This window comes from Podarcis melisellensis (assembly GCF_964234715.1).
Source record: "Podarcis melisellensis genome assembly, chromosome: 13".
Lineage (NCBI taxonomy): Eukaryota > Metazoa > Chordata > Lepidosauria > Squamata > Lacertidae > Podarcis > Podarcis melisellensis.
In genome coordinates, this window is record NC_138545.1 from 29,628,904 (window position 1) to 29,648,254 (window position 19,351).

At 44.1% G+C, this 19,351-nt stretch overlaps 1 protein-coding gene across 3 annotated transcripts in view; it reads left to right on the top strand.

The window, feature by feature from the left end:
- Positions 1-13,365, top strand: part of CASC3 (CASC3 exon junction complex subunit) — a 19,480-nt gene extending 6,115 nt beyond the window's left edge. The window contains exons 5-14 of one of the 3 annotated variants that reach the window (XM_081886271.1): positions 578-729; positions 1,509-1,685; positions 1,851-2,539; positions 5,440-5,504; positions 6,020-6,131; positions 6,630-6,728; positions 8,255-8,484; positions 9,945-10,067; positions 10,224-10,280; positions 11,956-13,365. In XM_081886271.1, the coding sequence (XP_081742397.1) occupies positions 578-729; positions 1,509-1,685; positions 1,851-2,539; positions 5,440-5,504; positions 6,020-6,131; positions 6,630-6,728; positions 8,255-8,484; positions 9,945-10,067; positions 10,224-10,259 (1,683 nt within the window). In that variant the 3' untranslated portion in view covers positions 10,260-10,280; positions 11,956-13,365. The remainder of the gene's footprint in view (positions 1-577; positions 730-1,508; positions 1,686-1,850; positions 2,540-5,439; positions 5,505-6,019; positions 6,132-6,629; positions 6,729-8,254; positions 8,485-9,944; positions 10,068-10,223; positions 10,281-11,955) is intronic. The other 2 variants (XM_081886269.1, XM_081886270.1) reach the window with 2 other exon arrangements.
- Positions 13,366-19,351: the final 5,986 nt, after the last annotated feature.

The following is a 19,351-nucleotide window of genomic DNA, read 5'->3' on the forward strand; positions in this document are numbered from 1 at the left end:
TCTTGCCATTAAGGGAACAGTATCTTGCAACAATTCTCTCTTAATATTCATACACAAAGAAAAAGTGCTGTTGAAAAGTCTCTCTCTAAGTGTATAGGTGTATACTCCAGATGTTGAGTCTCCTTCACCATAAATGCACTTGTCCACACTTCTCAGCATCATGCTAAGCGGATTGCTGTCCATGCAGGCCCTTCTGCTTGCCTAATCTGCAGCACAGGGAGGGGAGGAAGTCATGCTGTGCTAGTGGAAACCACAGGCTTCGGCCAGCAGGGCTTGTTAGTTGAATCCCACTCAGCACTTTGAAGAACATTTTCTTATTTACTGGTTTTGCTTTATCAGTTAGGTAATATAGGTTTCTTTTCCTTTATTCCGGAGTACTTGCATGGTTTTTGGAGAGTTGTCTTATGGAGAATACTATCTTTATTCTCAGACAGCTGTTCTATATATGTTATCAGTTTTATCTTCTGTGATAACATTTGACCAAAACATTGGATGAAGAGGATGGGTTCTGGAACACTTTGTTGGGTTTCTGTGTAGGCAGAAGACCAAGAGGCGCTTGCTTTCCTTTTTCTTGTAGGAAAGCACTGAACCAATTGAGAACAAGGTTGGCAAAAAGCTTCCTAAGCACCTGGATGATGACGAGGACCGGAAGAACCCTGCATACATACCTCGCAAAGGTCTTTTCTTTGAGCATGACCTTCGTGGGCAAACTCAGGAAGAGGAAGTCCGGTAGGTGATGTGGGCAGCGAGTGAAGCGAGGTGGGTTTGCAGAGCAAGGGGTGCTCTTGGTCAGGAAGGGTTAGAAAGTTGAAAGAATGACTGCTCACAGAGAAAATAATACAAGCTAATACAGAAAACTTTTTTTTAAAAAAACTATGTGCTATCGCCAATGTGGGACCTTTTCTTAATGTTGCGGTTAAAAGAACCTTGAATGGCTTTGAGCAGCCATCTACTGGTGCATAGACCCTCAGGAAGCATTATTTGCTTTACATAGTCATTTGACTGTTTCTTCTGAGTCCCATGTTTCTCCTGGGACAGACTTTATTGGTTGGGGTACCCTGGTTTTGATATTCCCTCCCTTGATGCCCAGTTGACTATTTTATTTTAGTGGCATTTTAGCTAAATGAAGACCGTTCTATTTTGTCAGATTTTTGCTTGATTTGAGTTTTCTCCCTAAACTTGGTGTGTTTATACAATTCTGGTTTTAGTTTTTATTTGTATTCCACTGTATTAAGATCAGTACATTTTCTTGTTCCTACCAAAGACCATAACAAATGCATTCTCCAACAAGCCAATACAATAATACAAAGATAATTCAATTTCAAACCTGGCAACAAAAGTAGGAATAGGAACATAAATTAGATCTCAACATCTGTTGCAGTACATTTTAAAATCTATGGTTTTGGACCCCTTCTGAGGTCCTGCGTTGCTAGAAAGAAGGGATAGAGCCGCTTTCTATAAATATAAACATTAAAGCCTCACTGATTCTTTCCCTCTTGTCACGCAAGGCCTAAGGGCCGCCAGCGCAAGCTGTGGAAAGATGAGGGACGGTGGGAGCATGACAAGTTCCGGGAAGACGAGCAGGCACCGAAAACAAGGCAGGAGCTGATTGCTCTTTATGGGTATGATATCCGCTCAACACACAACCCTGATGACATCAAGCCCAGGAGAGTGCGCAAACCAAGGTGAGGTAACAAAGACAAGTGTATGTACTTGTTGTATTATAGTACCGGACCGGGGGGGGGGGATGGTGTGGTGGTGCAGGAACATTAATGATGTGGAACTCAGTTCTGTGCCCTGAATAGCTTGAGGAATGTGCTTCTGACCTGTAGCATCTTATCTCCATTCAGATTTGGGAGTCCACCACAGAGAGAGCCAGATTGGGCCAATGAACGGCCTAGTAAGCCACCACGGCACCAGAGCCTAGAAAGTACTCCTGTGCCGCCCAGGACATTCATCAATAGGAACCCGGCAGGGACAGGACGGATGCCCCCACCGAGGACTTTCCCAAGACCCGGTGGCTACAAAGAGACCCGTCCATGCTACCGGGCTGTGGATGTGAACAGCCAGCACGCGCCTCGCTTCAGTGAGCAGTCAAAGCATGAGAGCAATTACCGTTCCAGACGTTTGGAGCCCCTCCCACCACGAGAGCCTTCTCCTGAAGTAGAGATTCCACACATTCGCAACAGCCCTGTTAAAAAGGAAGAAGTGGTTTCGGAAAGCCCAGCAGCTCCTGCAGATGTTCTGCAGCCACCACCAGATAGGCCAGTGGAGAAGAAGTCCTACTCCCGGGCAAGGAGGACTCGGACCAAAGCAGGCGAGACGGGGAAGTTGGCCGAGGAAGTCCCGCTTCCATTGGGGTTGACTCCTGCACCGCTGAAAACTACTGAGGTTATACCATCCCCTTCGCCAGCAAAGACTGGTAACTGGGAGGTGCCTGTTGAAGCCAGCCTAGATGGGCTCGAGCAAGACATAACCCAGTTAAATATAACAGAACAGAACTGGAGCCCAGGGCAGCCCCAGTTCATACAACCTCAGGGTAAGTGGCTGGCTGATGAACTGAAGCAGAGGGGGACTAGCTTTATTTACTTGATATGTTTATAATCCACCCCCACAGAGCAGTTTAGAAAGAACAGTAAATCTAAGTTCTGAGTCATCATAAAACAGTTAAAACATCACTCTAGCCAAATATGTATGTGGTTATTTCAAACTGCTATGTGGTTCCTTTGCTGTTCTCTTTATTTCCTAGAATTTTGTTTTCTTCCCTGTCCTGCCTCGACATTTTCCTTTGTCCTCCTCCTAAACCTCGCCTTCTTAAGCCCCAGTCTTCACTTTCTACTTATGTTCACCTTCCTTGCTTCCCTTAGTTTGCTGCCTTTCTAAGGCCCTGGCTCTTGTTTTCCTAAGTCCAAGTTGTTTCTGTCCACCCCTATTTGTCTAGATGCTTTTCTTTAGGATCTGAGCAGCTCAATCTATGGTAAGCAGAGTCTTTTAGGATCAGAGATCAGCAATAACCAAGAGCTCTTATTGCATCTCTGTGACATTGGGACATACCCACTCACTGGCAGAAGTCCCAACATCATTAAAAAATTTCAAACATAACTTAAATCCCAATTGTTCATTTTTAGCCACTAAATATTTGCCTAAACTGAAGGTCCGAGAGGATGCAGGAGTTCCATGACTGTTCTGCGAAAGCTCCTCTTTCTGTGCTGATTTGTCCTGGAAATAATATCCTTCAGTTATTCTGAGAAATCACATTAAGATAAAGAAGAAAAAGCAGTTTCACAGTTCTGTAGGGTTCGGCCTGGTGAGGACTTCGTATGTCAAACCTCCTCCAGTTGCTGAACACTGCTTGCAGTTGCTGAACACTGCCTACGCTTTCAAAATTCAACTTTTTTTAACTATGAAGGCTGCAAAGTTTGCTTTTAAACACACAGAGATAGTTTTCCATCAGACTCTGCATTGTCTTGATGAGGAGAGAAGTATATGAGCAGCCATAGGGACTCTGTACAGCTACGTTGTATGTGAAGTGCTCTTTAATGCACTGTTGAATAGAAAAGAAGAAAAGCTGGGGTTCACAGGATGTTGGCCTAAGTAGGAAAGTACCCACTGTAGGCTCAGCCAACTCAACCCAGGGTCCGCTGTGATAGCATATGAGGTTGGTTGGAACTAAGTAGGTCTCTGACCAGTGCTCAAAGGGGTGACCAGCTGGGAAATGCATGTACACCACCTTGGGTTCCATGGCAGAAGAAAAGTGGGATATAAGTGTAAGAAAATAAACTTCTCGTTGAGGCAGAGGTGGTAGGTTCTGCAGCAGTTGGTGCCATCTACCAATGTGGACATCCTGTTATGAGCCCTTGTGTTCTGTAACATAGCCCCAAATCTACTTCATTCAAAGATTTGTAGTATGGTTACGAGGGACCAGATACAGTTCATTTGAAGAGACATATAGGCCTGCCACTTGGCCATCCCTTCTTTTATAAAAAACGGCACCTGAACTTCCATTTCCTTCTGGACCTTATTGCACATCTGAACATTTCCTCTGGCATTATTTGGTATCAAATAAATATTTTTCATTATTAGTACAAAAGGTTAGAGTCTTAGGAGCTGACTGCATTGGTTATTCCGCTTTGCAATGCAGTCAAGCCATGAAGTCTTCTAGATCTGCGGCCCTACTGAGTCATAGGTGACCTTACACATGCTGAAATTTTGTGCTCTTTGGACTTTCCCTTTACCACGTTTTTCTCTCTCCCTCTTCCCTCTCCTCTCCTTCCTGCACCCATTGGAAAACATGGCAACCAGCCCTGCTCACACGTGGGTACTTGCCACTTTCTGACTTGTATACCAACTTACACAAATATAATTTTCATGTCACTTAATGCCACTTCAGATGTAATATTTAGTTCATGAATTCATCAAAGAGTCAGGAGATGAGAGAGCATGCACAAGAGCTTGTCCTTGGAAATAGAAATATTTACTTTATCTGCAGAATTTGGTCATTCTTTGTGGGGATTCGTGGGTTTCTGTAGGGCAGATTTTGAATAGGTCTAGACATGCTTCTGTCTATCCAAATATTATCATGCCAGATTTCATTTGAGTGCCTTCCAGCACTCCTTTTTCTTATTTAATGTACCTTGGAATGCTCAGAGTAAAACAGATTACCTGAGCAGGTTGCCTATACACAAGAGCAGCCACAGCTGCTCCATGCACACTTCCTCAAAACTGACTAGCACAGGCATGATCTTACTCTACTCAGGCATGGCAGCTGAATCTCTCTTTAATGTTCATTCCTATCGCACTTGTATTATAAGGATTCTAAACAGTGCAATAAACTGTAGATAACCACAAATGCTATCAAAACACTTGCAGCAAATAATATCAGACTGGAACCAATAAAGTGCAGTGTTGGTTTACAGAAACATACAAGTTTTGTAATTATCTGCAGTGATTATGAACAGACTTATCTCAAGTCTTAACACATCTCCTGTGAATTCTGCTTGGAGGAGCGAAAGGGCCCTCCTTGACTTCAGAGTGAGGTGTGGGAGAATAAGCTAGGGGAATAGATTGCAAGACAGGAAGACTATCTGCAGGTACTGTTACATATTTTTAAAACTTGTTTTCTGTCATGAAGGCTTATTCTCTGTTATAAAAGAAGCTGAGGTTTGCAGGATGTGACAGTACCGGTGTTGTGAGTGAAATCTTTAGGTACATGGAATATACCCAGCTGATGTTGCTTCCTGACCTACAGTATTAGAGACAAAAAGTTGCATGCGCATATTCCTGCTCTCTCTGAATCTTAGCAAGTAGTATCTGTTCTCATTTTCACCTTTCCTCAGGATCCTCCTTAACCTGCTGCCTCTTCCTGGTTTCTTTCTAATGTTAAGTGTAAAGTAGTAATCAGCCTTGTTGCTGTTTTTCCTTTTACTTCCTTCCCAATAGGTATTCCTAACCAGATGCACATTGGAGCAGCCCCACCCCCTCAGTTCAACAGGATGGAGGAGATGGTAAAGTCCTGTGTCTTTTTCCTGCTTTTCAAGTGGTGGGTCTGACTGGCTACCAGAGGATAGGCTGAGGCCCTAGAATTCCCTGTAGAGATCTGCATCTATCTCTGCAGCATCTGGGGGAAGTTACATAACTTGACTCTGGCTGAGCCCTTGTAGTGGGTTGAATTTGAACTGATTGGATATTTTTTACAGAGAAATGGGGGATAGGCTGTTGCCATAAAGGGAAAGGGCCAAAAGCAGGAAAGGTGTTGAGCACCACCCAGTACCTCTAGGAATTGGCAGAGTAAGATGTAAGTGGTAAAGTACCCGCTTAGCTGCTGCTTTTCATTTAACTCTGAGGACTAGAAGCCTAAAGTGAGCTTTGATTCTCAGGATTCTGAAGAAGTTACTCTTTAAGGAGAGATAAGTTCTGAACAGGCCTTAAAAATGGGAGCGTCCCAATTTGCATGGGCAGGAGCAGGGTGTTTCATTGTGACATTCTTATATGAACTGTGACTACTCTTGTGCTTTTTCAGGGTGTTCAGGCAGGCCGTGCAAAGCGTTACTCATCGCAGCGTCAGAGGCCTGTCCCAGAGCCTGCTCCGCCTGTGCACATAAGCATAATGGAAGGGCACTACTATGACACACGTGAGTGCATGATGCTGCTTAGAAATCTCTGGGTTGCCTGTGTTTTGTACTACTATGAAACTCGAGTGGGCTACAGATGATTTATTCAGCCTTCCATCTACAGTGTTGTAAGTGCTCCCTCAAGTAAAAGTGGATTAATTTGTACCAGAATAACACGGAAATATGAATTACTAATTAAACAGCATGAAAATAACAAAGCACTTTTTAAATTCCTGGATGAGGGGAATGTGAAGCTGAGTCTCCCCAGTCCAAACAAAGAGGAAATTTCCATTTTACTTTTGTGCAGACACCACTTCCATTAATAAGGAGCACCTCCTTATTCACCCCTGAACCATCTCTAAAAGCTGATGTGGCTAAACAGTTCTTTGCATGATTTCACATGTTCTTCTCCCAGCCCTCATGGAAACTGGCTTCTTTTTACTGGGATCCCAGTGTGTTTACTGTTAAGCTACCAGTGTGCATGGAATAAAGGTCATATTTGATGGTTTATCATTACAGTACAGTTCCAGGGACCGATCTACACTCACAGCGAGAATCCTGCCCCGCTGCCTCCCCAAGGGGTGATTGTTCAGCCAGAAATGCATCTCTCCCATCCAGGTAGGGAATTGCTTCTCGCATCTCCTCCTGTCCAGGCATTTCTCTCCCAACGCAAGCCTGTGTGAGCTCTGTGAGACAGAAATAGAGAGAAAAGATAATGGGGCAATCATATAGGGCTGATTGTTACCTTAAGCCTAAAACCTAGAATATTGGATCAAAACTGTTTCCCCCTTCTCTTGCCCTCGCTCGTTGCTTTATAGTACCAAATGGTATCCTTGGTACAAAGCCTTCTCTGTTCTGTGAAAAAAATTGGCACCACGCTGAAGCTTTGGATTCCATCTGTGCCATTCTGCTGCATTTGAAACCCTATTGCAGATGTGTGTCAGAAGACAAAAATCTAAATTAGGTTTAACTAATGCAGTGATGGGATGGAGAGATTGTTTTGCTGATCCTTCTGTGCAGATACGATGGGGGGCAGGTGGGCAGATGTCATAAACTTATTAGTTGTCACCCAAAGCGTCAAAGCGTCTTCAAGTGATTTACATTGGGAAAGAAATACATAAACACATTATGCCATGGTGGGGGGGGAGGGGGGGAGGAATGTATAATATTATTTTTTTCCATACAACATACTGTATTGGGGAAAGAAACAGAAAACCCCTGTGAAAAGAAACAGAAAGTCCCCTGTGATAGAAAATATTGGCAGCACACTTGACAACGAACAAAACAATGCTCCTACCCACTAACCAACAGATAAAAGAAAAGTTCCATGCCAGCCACTCCCCCTCCATAGCCCCAAAATCATTCATGTCAGCCCAGTAATTTTTTTAAGTCACACCCCACCCAGAACTCTTGGGTCATAATGAGCTGCTGCGTATTGGGAGTGGGGGATGGATCCTCCAGGGATGGTCTGGCACCTCCCCTCCTGCCATTATCAGGGGTCCAAAAAACAGACCTGCCTCTTCGTGTTTTAATAGCATACAGATTTGCCACAGATTTGTTACAGCCATATCTATACTCAAAAGAGCTAAGAAGTTATATTAGAAGATTACTAATTCATTTTTTGGAAGAGGAGGGCATTCTGAATCAGGTACTTGTTCCCATCAGATTCTGGAGACGATGCCTTTTTTTTATTTCTTGCTGCTGTGGGGGAAGCCTTGCCCACTTCATATCCTGTCTTAGGCAAGAGAGAAGGTTTCTTCAGCAAGCCTCTTCTCACGGCTGGCATAATTATTTGAATCCTTCCTTTTTCTCTTCCCACGGCTGCCATTTCCTTCTGGGTAGGAAAAACAAAATGAAGGAGAGAACATTTGAGCTTAATTGGATTTAAAAGGAGGGATTTTCTGACCATCTGCAAATCACAGGGATTTTACCCTCCAGGATCAATCCTCACAAGCACAGCGCAGGGGCATTGCACAGAGATGCTGCAGAGGACTTGCTCGTTCCATCGGATGGGCACATGAATCCTTCCAGCAAAACGTTTCACTTAATGGAGCAGATTGTAATCCGCTTCAGCACCCTTTCCCTGTTGCGTTTTTGATTTCAGAAGCAACTGTCTGACTCTTCTTCTCTTCTTTCTCTTCCAGGGTTACATCCACACCAGACACCAGCACCTTTGGCCAACCCTGGTTTATATCCTCCTCCTGTCTCCATGTCGCCGGGACAGCAGCCGCCGCCTCCCCCACCGCAACAACTGCTAGCACCGACCTACTTCTCCCCTCCCCCTGGAGTGATGAATTTTGGCAATCCCAGTTACCCCTACCCTCCAGGACCACTTCCGCCGCCACCACCTCCCCATCTGTATTCCAATGCTCAAGTAAGTTTGTTCTCGTCTGGGCTTTAAGTCTTTAAACACCGAGATCCAAAGCGGCAGGTGGCAGAGAAACAAAGCATCACTGGGCACAGGCTCCCCTCCTATCTGAGCAGGCTTTTGTCCTGTCATTAGGGCTCAGGCAAAGCGAGAAGTGTATGCAGCATGTGGTACACTGACTGCTGCTCACTGTTGTAGCAGATGCACACTGGGTACTTCTGGGTATTCCTCTTGCTAGTAATTGCATTGTCAGAGGCAGCTAATCCAAGCTGAGCAAATGCGAAAGTATCTTTGATAGAACAGATTTCATGCTGTGGAGGCAAGACCAAACAGGTCTTACAAGCCACGGAACATGACGTTGCCATTCCGTGTTTCCTTTGGCATTGGCCTAAAAGTCTGGGCATTTATAACTTACCTATTTATCTATTAAATTTATATACTGCTCTTCATCAGTAGATCTGAGCGTGGTTCACAACACAGGCATACAAGATACATAATACATAATAACAAGAACAACCCTCCCCCCCAAAAAAAAGCCGAATAACCCCCACCCAGTGTTAGAAACTCAGATATATAAGCTAATCGTCAAATGGCACCTTAAACCTAGATTACAGTCGCCATAGCAGAAATGTCTAGGCAACTTTCTTTGCAGTGAGTATGTTATTTATTTGATTGTTTGTTTGTTTGTTTCATTTCTATACTGCTTTATATTTTAAAGAAAAAAAATCTCAAAAGTGGTTTACAACACATCAAATAAAACAATCCAGAATAAAACGAATTCAAGCTTCAAGGAGAAGATCCTTCTCTAAGTGACGATTGGCTTTCTCCATATTTATTTACCTGCTTAATTTGTAGAGCTGCCCCATAGCAGAAGTACTCTAGGAAGCCAGCATGGTGTGGTGGTTAAGTGTCGGACTAGGACCTGGGAGATCAGGGTTCAGATCCCATCTCAGTCGTGAAGCTCACTAGGCAACTTGTTTTATAGTTGGTTGATACTGTGGTTTTTGTTTATTTACTGTACCCTGCCCAGAGATTAAGTTTGGATGAAAGGGGTGGCTTCTTTTTCTGTTCCTTTTTCCCTTAAATATTGGCTTCCTATAATTGGACAAACAGTGTTTCTTTTTAACACTTTCAGATGTGTTTCTGTGATTGATTGATTGATTGATTGATTGATTGATGTGTGCGTACTTTGTATTTAAATTAGTGTGAGTGTGTGCAGCTATGATGTATAAACAATACTGTGGATGTTATAACAATATAATATGTAATATTATCAAACACTTTAGACCAGGCTTCCTCAACCTCGGCCCTCCAGATGTTTTGAGACTGCAGTTCCCACCATCCCTGACCACTGGTCCTGCTAGCTAGGGATCATGGGAGTTGTAGGCCAAAAACATCTGGAGGGCCGAGGTTGAGGAAGTCTGCTTTAGACCAACCCAATGGTTTCCTTTTATCTTGGTTTGTAGGCCCAGTCTCAGGTGTATGGAGGGGTCACCTATTATAACACAGTCCAGCAGCAAGTGCAGCCCAAACCTTCACCACCCCGAAGAACTTCGCAGCCTGTCACTATCAAGCCGCCACCTCCTGAGGTATCACTTACCCTCCCCTGATTCACTCTGTGTGATCATTTGTGATCCCTAGAGAGGGAGTTCACCATTCATAAGTCCCTCCTTGATCCACAAGAGTGGTTTGTGAAAGTGGGGGATCTCTGCTTCTGTGTTATTCTGATATGTTGCAAACTCTAGATTCTCGTTGCAGGTTGTAAACAGGGCTCCAGTTAACATTTCTAAACGCTATTGAAGGTGAGCTTAGATGTTAAGATCAAGGTGTCATTGGGACCCTGTTTAACAAAAATGAACATTCCCGCTGATAAACCCAAGCTAAAAATTCCACCTTTTTAATGGCAGCTTTACTGTATGAGAAATTACTTCACAATAAAGCTGGTTGCATTTTTTGTGTGATAAGGGGTGGGGGGAAAATGCACCATTATTTAATTGATTTAAAATGACCCCTTTTGGTTGCCTCTTTGTTTCTGGGTCCGTGAAAAGGCTGTTTATCACTCCTCCACCACAAAAACTATGCTGGAAAAAAGTGCAAGTGTCTAGTACTGTACATCAAAAAAAGTACCAAGCGGGAGAACATTGTGTCCCTTGCTCTTTTAGGAAATGCTGATCTAGAGTAATGGTTCCCAATTAGCTAAGTACCACAGACCCCGTGTTTATCAAAAGCCAAGTGATGGACCTCCCACTTTTGAAAATGTTGAGGAAAATGTGTGTGTTAACAGTAGCCAGTTAACTTCTGGCTGGTGAAGTTAACTGTACAGGCCTCACTCTCCCTTGAGCAAAATAAGCCTGTGACTGGGTGGGACCCCTTCAGACTGTGGATGGGGTTCACATGGTGCAATGCGTTTTTATACAAAACCATTCTTCATATAAACAACTAGTATGCCAAGGGAAAGCATGAGCAGCACCCCCTTTCCCCTGATCATTCTAGTTTGGGAGGAATATTTTTTTTTTCATATTGAAGAGCATTCCACCTTGTCAGCTGCACCACCCGCAATCTGCTCAGGTCAGGCACAGTGAGAACAGTGAAAAGAGTGTCAGCAAGGGAATATGGCTAATTCAAATCATACACATCCTAAAGCTGCTTATTCTCAGGATAATCTTCCTGAATGAATGACCCCCGAAGGGGAACTTTTGACAGTGAGTGTTTTCCTTTAAATAACTATTCTAAAGAGAATCCCCTTGGCTATCTAGTTCAGGACTGGGCAGATTTCAGGCTTGCCCAGTTTACTTAGTTCTTTAGTAGAACATGAGACCCGCAAATTGGAGCCTGATGCACAAGACATACACTTAGAATAATTCTGAACTCAGGAATTTGTTCTGAATACCAAAACTTAACAGAGTTTACAGTCCCTCGACACAATAATGCACTCTTGGTATCCCTCTCTGCTTTCTTCATTTCTGCAATATAATTGGTATTGTGAAACAATTGGGAGTAAAAAAGCCAAAGAATCATAGAATCAACCAGAAATCTGACAGTTGATCCTGACTGACCTTCTAGCCACTCCCAAGTGATTTTAATCTCCTAGTATGTCGGTAAAAAGTCATGTCATTATAAGGTACAACAAACCACAAGTTTGTGTAAATAGTGAGAAGACTTGTGGGTGGCCATTGGAAATGGAACTGTTCTGGGCAGAAGGAGATGTTCTGGGGAGTGATCAGGACATTGATACCACAGTAAACCATGGCCTGCACTAACCATAGTTTAGAACCCAATCAATGGTTTTAGCTTCTGTATGAAAGAAGCAATCTCATGGTATAAAAGGGCAAACTAGAGACAGATGGAACGGGCATAAGGGTGGGGTTAATGCTCTTTCTCGGCCTGGGGTAGAATTGTTCAGGCATGGCAATGCCAGTTCCTAAGCCATGTTAATGCCAGGTCTCTGCTTTCTTTTCCCCTCTTGTTTCTGTCTAGGACAGCAGAAATGAGAAATCCAAAGAAAGGAACAACACTTAAGGATGGTGCACTTTGCTGGTTTCAGTAGAGTACCAGAGCTGGCACCTGTGGCAGGCAGAAGATGGCTCCTTTGTGTGAGCTTCTCCTCTCCTTTCCATTGGTAATAGGTGATGTACATGGATGCAGACCCTTCTGCTGTGCCATACCATGCCAGTATCTTGATCAGGGGCCAGATTGCCCACCAGGAGGGCATCAGCGAAACCACATATCTTTACAGTCTCTCTCTCTCTCATCTTGGGACAAAGAGACTGTACAAACATTGTTGGATGTAAGATTTCTCTGCTCACTGAGAGCAAAACCGTTCTCCACATTCTTTTCCCTTCTTCGTTTGAATGTTTTTAGGTGTCAAAACTAAAACAACCCAACTCTTTCTTAACGTTAATTTGAAGAACCTGGCTTACTTTGTTTCTACTCTGTTTAATTGGTCTTGTTAACGTTACTTGAGTTGTGTGGCTTATCTTCTCCTTGGCTGACTTTTTCCAATAATATGATTTTAAAAATAAGTCATAATAGTTGTGCAAACTCTTGTTATTTTCTTGGATTAAAATTATAGAGGAATCTGGAAAAGGGTTGCCTTGTCTGAAAGCAGAAGTTGTCTTTTCTGTTGCCACTTTTATTATTTTTTTAGGAGAAAGACTTTAATTTAGAATGAGCCCTAGTGAGCATTTGTCTGCCGATCATTTAATCGTGAGCTGTTCTGACCCCCACAGTGCCAGGATAACAATTCACCCCCAGGTGGGCAAGGGTAACCAGGTCTATATGTGTGGTTGGTAGCCTGTAAACACCATTATTTGACCCAACCTCATATGTCCTTCAGAAGCTGCAAGAGGCCTTCATATGCCTCCTGAAACAACAATGAACCTCCTTTGGAGCTCTTGAAGTGACGGCCTGCAGGCTTTCACCCTGTTTGCCCGCACTTTGCAGCTTAGATTTTGCCTGCTGGGCTGCATGGCTTTCACCAAACGCCCTGCACTTCCTACATATTTCTAATTCACTTGCAAAACTGCACTAGGAGGACAAAGCTTAAGTGGTCAGCCCGTAGCCACTTGTGCTGGAGCAAGATGCCCAGCACTAGCTGGACCCTGGCACAATGAGCCATCCCCAGCCGGTCTGCTTTTTCATGCATGTGTAGCTTCCTACTTGAAATATCAGGGTCTGTGTTTCCTTTTAATTTGATAACCCTTCTAATTTAATTTTCAACAAGTACAGCTGGCATTTGAAGGAAAATCCCTGTATGTTCTAAGTGTATTTGCTTTTCCTCTGCCTTAAGGTTTGAAATGTATCCGTTTAACATATCGGTTTTGAAATATTAGACCTAATGACACTGTGATAGCTATTTTTTGTTAATAAATTTGTTCTGTTCCTGTTCCCGGCATTCTTTTTTTTGTTTTTGTTTTTTGTTTTGTTTTTGTTTTTTGCAAATTGTTTTGTAGCTATTGGATGGCAGTAACAACACATTGGGGGGGGGGGAGAGGCCACAGCTCAGTGGCAGAGCATCTGCTTTGCATTTAGGAGATTTCAGATTCAATCCCCGACATCTCTAGGTAGGGGCCTGGGAACGTACACAGCCTCAGACCCTGCCAATCAGTATAGACAGTGCTGAGTTAGGTGGATCAGTGGTCTTGATTCTGCATAAAACAACTTCCTATGATCCTGTGGTGGCAACTTAACTTGGTTGTTGTCTTTTACTTTGTGTATTTTAAAACCAGATTTCCATACACCACCGTATGACCTGAAACTGAATAAATGAAAATATATATTCACGTACTCTGTTTGTTGTAATTCAGCTTCCAAAGTTCAGCTCTTCTAAGAATCCGGCAACAGCCAGGGTTGGCAAAGAGGAAATAGAGATTTTAGGTATGGTTAAGTGAAGATTACTTTGGGGAAGAGTTGTGTATAGCTTTGTGATGTGCTGGACTTGGAAGCTTTTCTCTTACTATTTGAAAGACCCACCTAACTGCTTTCTGAGCCTTCTGCTCCTTGGGCTACTTGCCTATCTGCACACTATTCTCTAAAGCTCAAGGAGAGATCCTTGCTGTCTTGTATAAAAAAAATGGAGTGTTCAGCATTTAGGAACACAGTCATTACAGTGGAGGGGATGGGATATCTTTGAAAGGGTTGCTGCTTCCACTCACCCCATGGAAATCAGACTTAACAGCTGCTAGCACGTGAGAGCCTTCTCTAGTTCTAGCCCAGCCTAGCTCCAAGGGAGAGCCCCTCTGAAGTTTTAAAATTTTCTATTTCTGTTCTCTTCCTCCTTCATTTCCCATTTGGAGAGGTAGGGTGGAAAGAAAGGTGGTTTTAAAAAGTTGCTGAGTCCATTTAAACAGACCACAAACTACTGCCGCTATTACGTTTTCCATCCTGGCATTCTCAGTAGACGTTTTACCGGAACCCTCCAAAAGGGGCAAGCAGGAACCTATATGGAAACTAGAGCCCAGGGAACAAAGTTTTTCAGCAGTGCAGCTGTCTCAAGGCCAAGCCCAGGGAGAGATGCCTGAAGGATGGTGTGCCTCAGCAAAACAGGGCTGTCATCACAAGCAGACAGACACACAGCCACCCTGTCTGGGGGATTATGGAGCATCCAGGCAAGGAAGAGGTAAGTGGAGGTCAAGTAGCGTCAGACCCTTAGGTGCAGCCCCACTACCATCCCCTTCTCCCCTGTCAGGTAGGGATCAAGGCAATCTAATTTCCATACTGTGCTAATTATCTCTTAATTATGGAAACCAGGTTATGGCCTGTGAAGTTCATGCTGCCTCTTCCCCACCTCAGATTGCATATATGATACTTAGAAAAGTACATATTTAACTCAGAGCTAAATAGAAGCCATTATATACTGTAAGATGTCCAAGGATGCAATCTGTTTCTTGAGCGTAAGCCCCACTGAAGATAGACTTACTTTTGGGTAAATGTATGTGGAATTCCACTGTTTAATAAAGCAACCTTCAACTCACATGCATTTGCTACAACATGCACAACTCGACTACGTAGTTGATATTTTTCTTAAGCATACACATGCCTTACATGATTTATCAATATATGCACATCATGAAAGCGAAGGGAGCATCATGAAAGCGAAGGGAGATCCAGGATTCGGAGTGATAGGGATAAGAGGGGGGCTGAGGATTAGGAGGAAGGATGTGGGAATGGGGATGGACAACCATAGGTTTACTTCTGGAATAGTTCAAAATAATAAGAAGGGTCCCTCACACTGTCCTCCTTGACAGCATGATCTCCAGAAAGGTAGTCTAGCTTCTGCCTCCAGCTGAAAACTTCATCCAAAAAACACCTAGCACATTTATAGGATCTTGCAAAACTGAGGCAGTGACATGACCTTCTGACAGGCATGAAACAGATGTCAACCATTAAAAATAGATATATTGAAATTATTGTTGAAATGTCTTTTAATTTTTAGTATCTGTAACATGGTCAACCCTTGTTCATTTTCTCACTGATGTGCCTTGTTTCTTGCCCAAATTCATAATTATGGGATACAATTCACCAGTTAAGGTTTTATTATGATGCTAGTAAAATTACAGACCATTTCCTCCCTTGAGAGTCCATATTTCCTTAATAAACAATATTATGTGATCTCCACAATCAGGACCAGCAGGACAGAAGTGGCTTCCACAGCACACATTAGGGTGTCTGGAATGGGTGTGGAAGGAAACAGCTATGACTGTATTATTATGCCAAGGCACCACTCCACGGTGGGGTGTGACTGGCACCCACCGAGCCTTTTCGAAAATCAAAATGCCCACTAGTCCAAATAAATTGACAACCTCTGAGCCAGGCCACTAAGATGGATGTGCTTTCAACTCTTTAGAAGGACACTCTTTGTGGGGAAGAAAGTTTCTAGATATACATTGCTGAGGTGGATCAGAATCTGCATTTATCTGTTTTAAGAAGCACCTGCTTCTGCTGTGTTGGGGGGACAGGGAAGTTCACCAGGAGCGCTGCTACCTCAGCTGCGTTCAGTAGCAATAATCCACTACTAGACATTTGCAGGGAAGCCATCAGCACTGGTGTTATGCATTGCGATGAGCTGTGCCTTTGCTTCTTCTAAAGCTGCCTTTAGTGCTTCAGTCATGTAGCTCACCTTGGGAGATAGTTTCAAAGAAGGATGGATACAGGTTTAAAACATACCATATGAGGATATCCTCCTCCACTGTAGGGAAATGTAAGTTCAACATTCTAAGTTCCTTTTTTACAGCAGATAGATACCCTGCTTAACCTGAAGGTTTCATTTATTGCTACCAGGAAGACTTGAGGCAAGGGGGTGTCTCCAGCTCTCAGAGTTTCAGACCTATGCTATTTGGATCTGGGAACCTGTTCTCTGTCTTTTCTCTTGCCTGTTACTTCTGCTGTTCAAGGTTGCTAGTGGGGAGAGTTTGAGGATTTCCAAGGTCATTGCTTGTTTCTGTGTTACATCCCAAAACTGGGGATGCCTCTGTGCCCCACAGGATGGTTGAAGTCAAGTCGAATTTGCACAGCCCTGCCTATTGGAGCAAGTGGGAGCAGCGCCCCATTGGAGGAAGACACCCTCCATTCACTGGAGAAAAGGAACTTCACAGTAAGTCCAGTGCTCTACTCTGTGCTCTCAAAAACCTCTGCTCATCCACCTCCCAAAATAAATAAAACAGTCGAATTGGCACATTACAGTCTATTGACGTGGCCCATCCACGTGCTAAGAGATGTAGTGAATATGCACACTATAAAGCCACCAAGGCATTTTGCACTAAGTCACCAAGCCAGCAGGGAGCAGTATAATTCACACAAAATCCTTTTGTGTTTATGGGCTTGTTAGCATGTGGTCCTTCAAAACCTGAGAGCCAGGTGCACAAATCATGATTAGGTCTCTGGTATACAAGGTTAACCTCCCCTCCTATACAAGTTTTCTAATGCCAGGATGGGGAATTCTCCAGATGTTGTGGGACACACAACCCTCATCAGCCCCAGCCTTACAATGTCGAGAGATGGTGGGAGATGCAGGCCAGCACTATCTAGACTAGGGCCATACCTGCAGAAAGCCCATCCTTCTGCCTCAGTTGCCAATTTGTCGAGCAGATCTAATATTGCCTTTGAAGAGTAGTATATACAGGGTGAGTCCTTTAAAAGAGGCCCCATGGATACAGAGTACATATGTTTCACAGGGCCTCTTTTAAAAGACACCCTGTAAATTACACGTGGCACAAATGTCCCCTTTTCATTTAGGGTGGAGTTCATGAATCCATCTGTTTAGATCTTTATCTCATAATATATGGGCAATATTAATGCTGCAGTCTGCACCCTACAAAATGGGGGTATCCCTATACAACCTGGCCCCACCATGAGGGCAAGGAATAAATGCAGTTACTGAAGTCTGTAGCAATGACTGGGCAGGGGCACTAGGAATCCTAATTGACCTAGTTAGATACACATAAGAAGTTTACCCTGCCCAAGCACCTCTTGCTGCTCATAGGGAAATATGCTATTTGGCTAAGAAACAATCACACCTTTGGGAGTTTCTGAGGCTGCTCCAGGTTTTTTTGTTTTGTTTTGTTTTGTTTTTTTGGTGGAGCCTCAATCTGCATGAAGCATTCGAAGTGTCCCTGCACCACATGCAATGGATTCGGAGGGAGAGACGTGGGTGTTGCCTCTTCCCTCGCTGCCTTGTGATGCTTGCCCAGATCTCTATGCTTAAATGCCTCCCCCGCCTTTTAACTCTTGGCAGCTGTGCACCAAACGGACCTCAGAACAGCAGCCCAGTTACCACGCTGGCATTTCCTCCTAGCCTGGCAAGTGGCTTAGACCCAGCCACCAGGGCTGGGTTGGTTCCTTGCCCCAAGACATAGCTTTCATACAGGAATTCCATCTTATATATACCCAGCCCTGCCCACACATGAAGCCTACCCTTGTGAGATTTTTGTAGGGCCCTTCAGCCTGGCTATAAGGCACAGCTTCCAAGTTTATTCTGCCTTGGCCACTCCAAAAAACAGGGAATGAAACTCACCAGGGGCTTTGCCAAACTTCTCCTCGACTCTAGGGTCCCCTTCCTATTCACTTTTGAGTCTTATGGAAGCTCATAGGAGATTCATCTAGTGCAGGAGCTAGAAGCTTGTAGCTACCCACATGTTGGTGGGTTCCATTACACATCAGCCCCAGCCAGCAATGGCCAGTAGTGGGGAATAGGAGTCCATCAACAATAGGAGGGCTATGCTGATCAGGGCTGAACTTGAGCTACAGTACATTGTCAGGCTTGGAGTCAGATGCGGTTCAGCTCTAAAGTAATAAGTCACTGGTGCCAGTGAAGTTAACAACTTTTTCAAGTAAACCAAAACACAGCTCAGGTCTAGTGGTCTCAGCAACCCTTCCTGGTAGGTCTTGCCCATGACACATTTGCAAGGACTGAGTGTCCCTGCCTTCCCACCCTTCCTCTCCAGTGTTTTCCCCACACAGTCTCAAACTGTATTTGCACAACTAATCTCTATTCTGCTCTTTTCATTTCTCTGCGTGCTCTTGGAGACTAGAGGGGAAGGGACCTGGCTGCAGCAGGAGGGGAAGGCTCCCTGGATTCTTCAGCCACCTCTTGACCCCTTCCTCTCCAGCCCTGGAGTCTGAACTGCACTCTGCCACCGACTCTTCCTGCTCACTAAACCCTGTTGCCCCTCCAGCTTCTGACACCACCTTGCCGCAGTCTTCTCACTTCTCCCCTGGTGGTTCACTTGGGGGGGGGGGGTTCTCCAGCTAGTGCCTCCCACCACTCCTCTGCAGCCAGCCAATCTATGTCACTGTGTAATAGTGTCCCTGAGCATATGCAGGGTAGCATTCCTCTAACACTGGAAAACTGATGTAACCCTCCACTTGTCCAGATGTGGAGGCAGGGTTGCCCTGTCATAGCGTTTGGCATCTTACGCAGGTTTGAATCTCAGTACCTCTTCTTTTATTCCTTAAGTCTAGCACCTACCTAGAAGGCCCATAATTTTCTTTTCTCCCTCAGCCCCCTCCCCATTTTATCGTACCTTCCAGCATTTCACAGATGCAAATATGTACTTTTAACACCCATATTCTCACACCTAAGGATTGCTGTTTGAGCACATGTGTGTGCGCTCTCACCCTCACCATTAAACACTGCTGCGGGCTCTTCTCCACCTGCGTGCGCTATATTCATTTATTCTGCAATAATATGTGATTTAAAAGCACAGAGACACTTCTGTTTACTTAAAAGATCTACTAGGGTTGCCTAATTACCCCTATAATTTGTTACCGCCATGAACGTCATGGTGTATGTAAAATAGCAAACTGTAATATATCATAGTATTTGTGCATGAGCGTTTGCATGTAGGTGCCCTAAAACAGAATTGGCCAGTCTTCA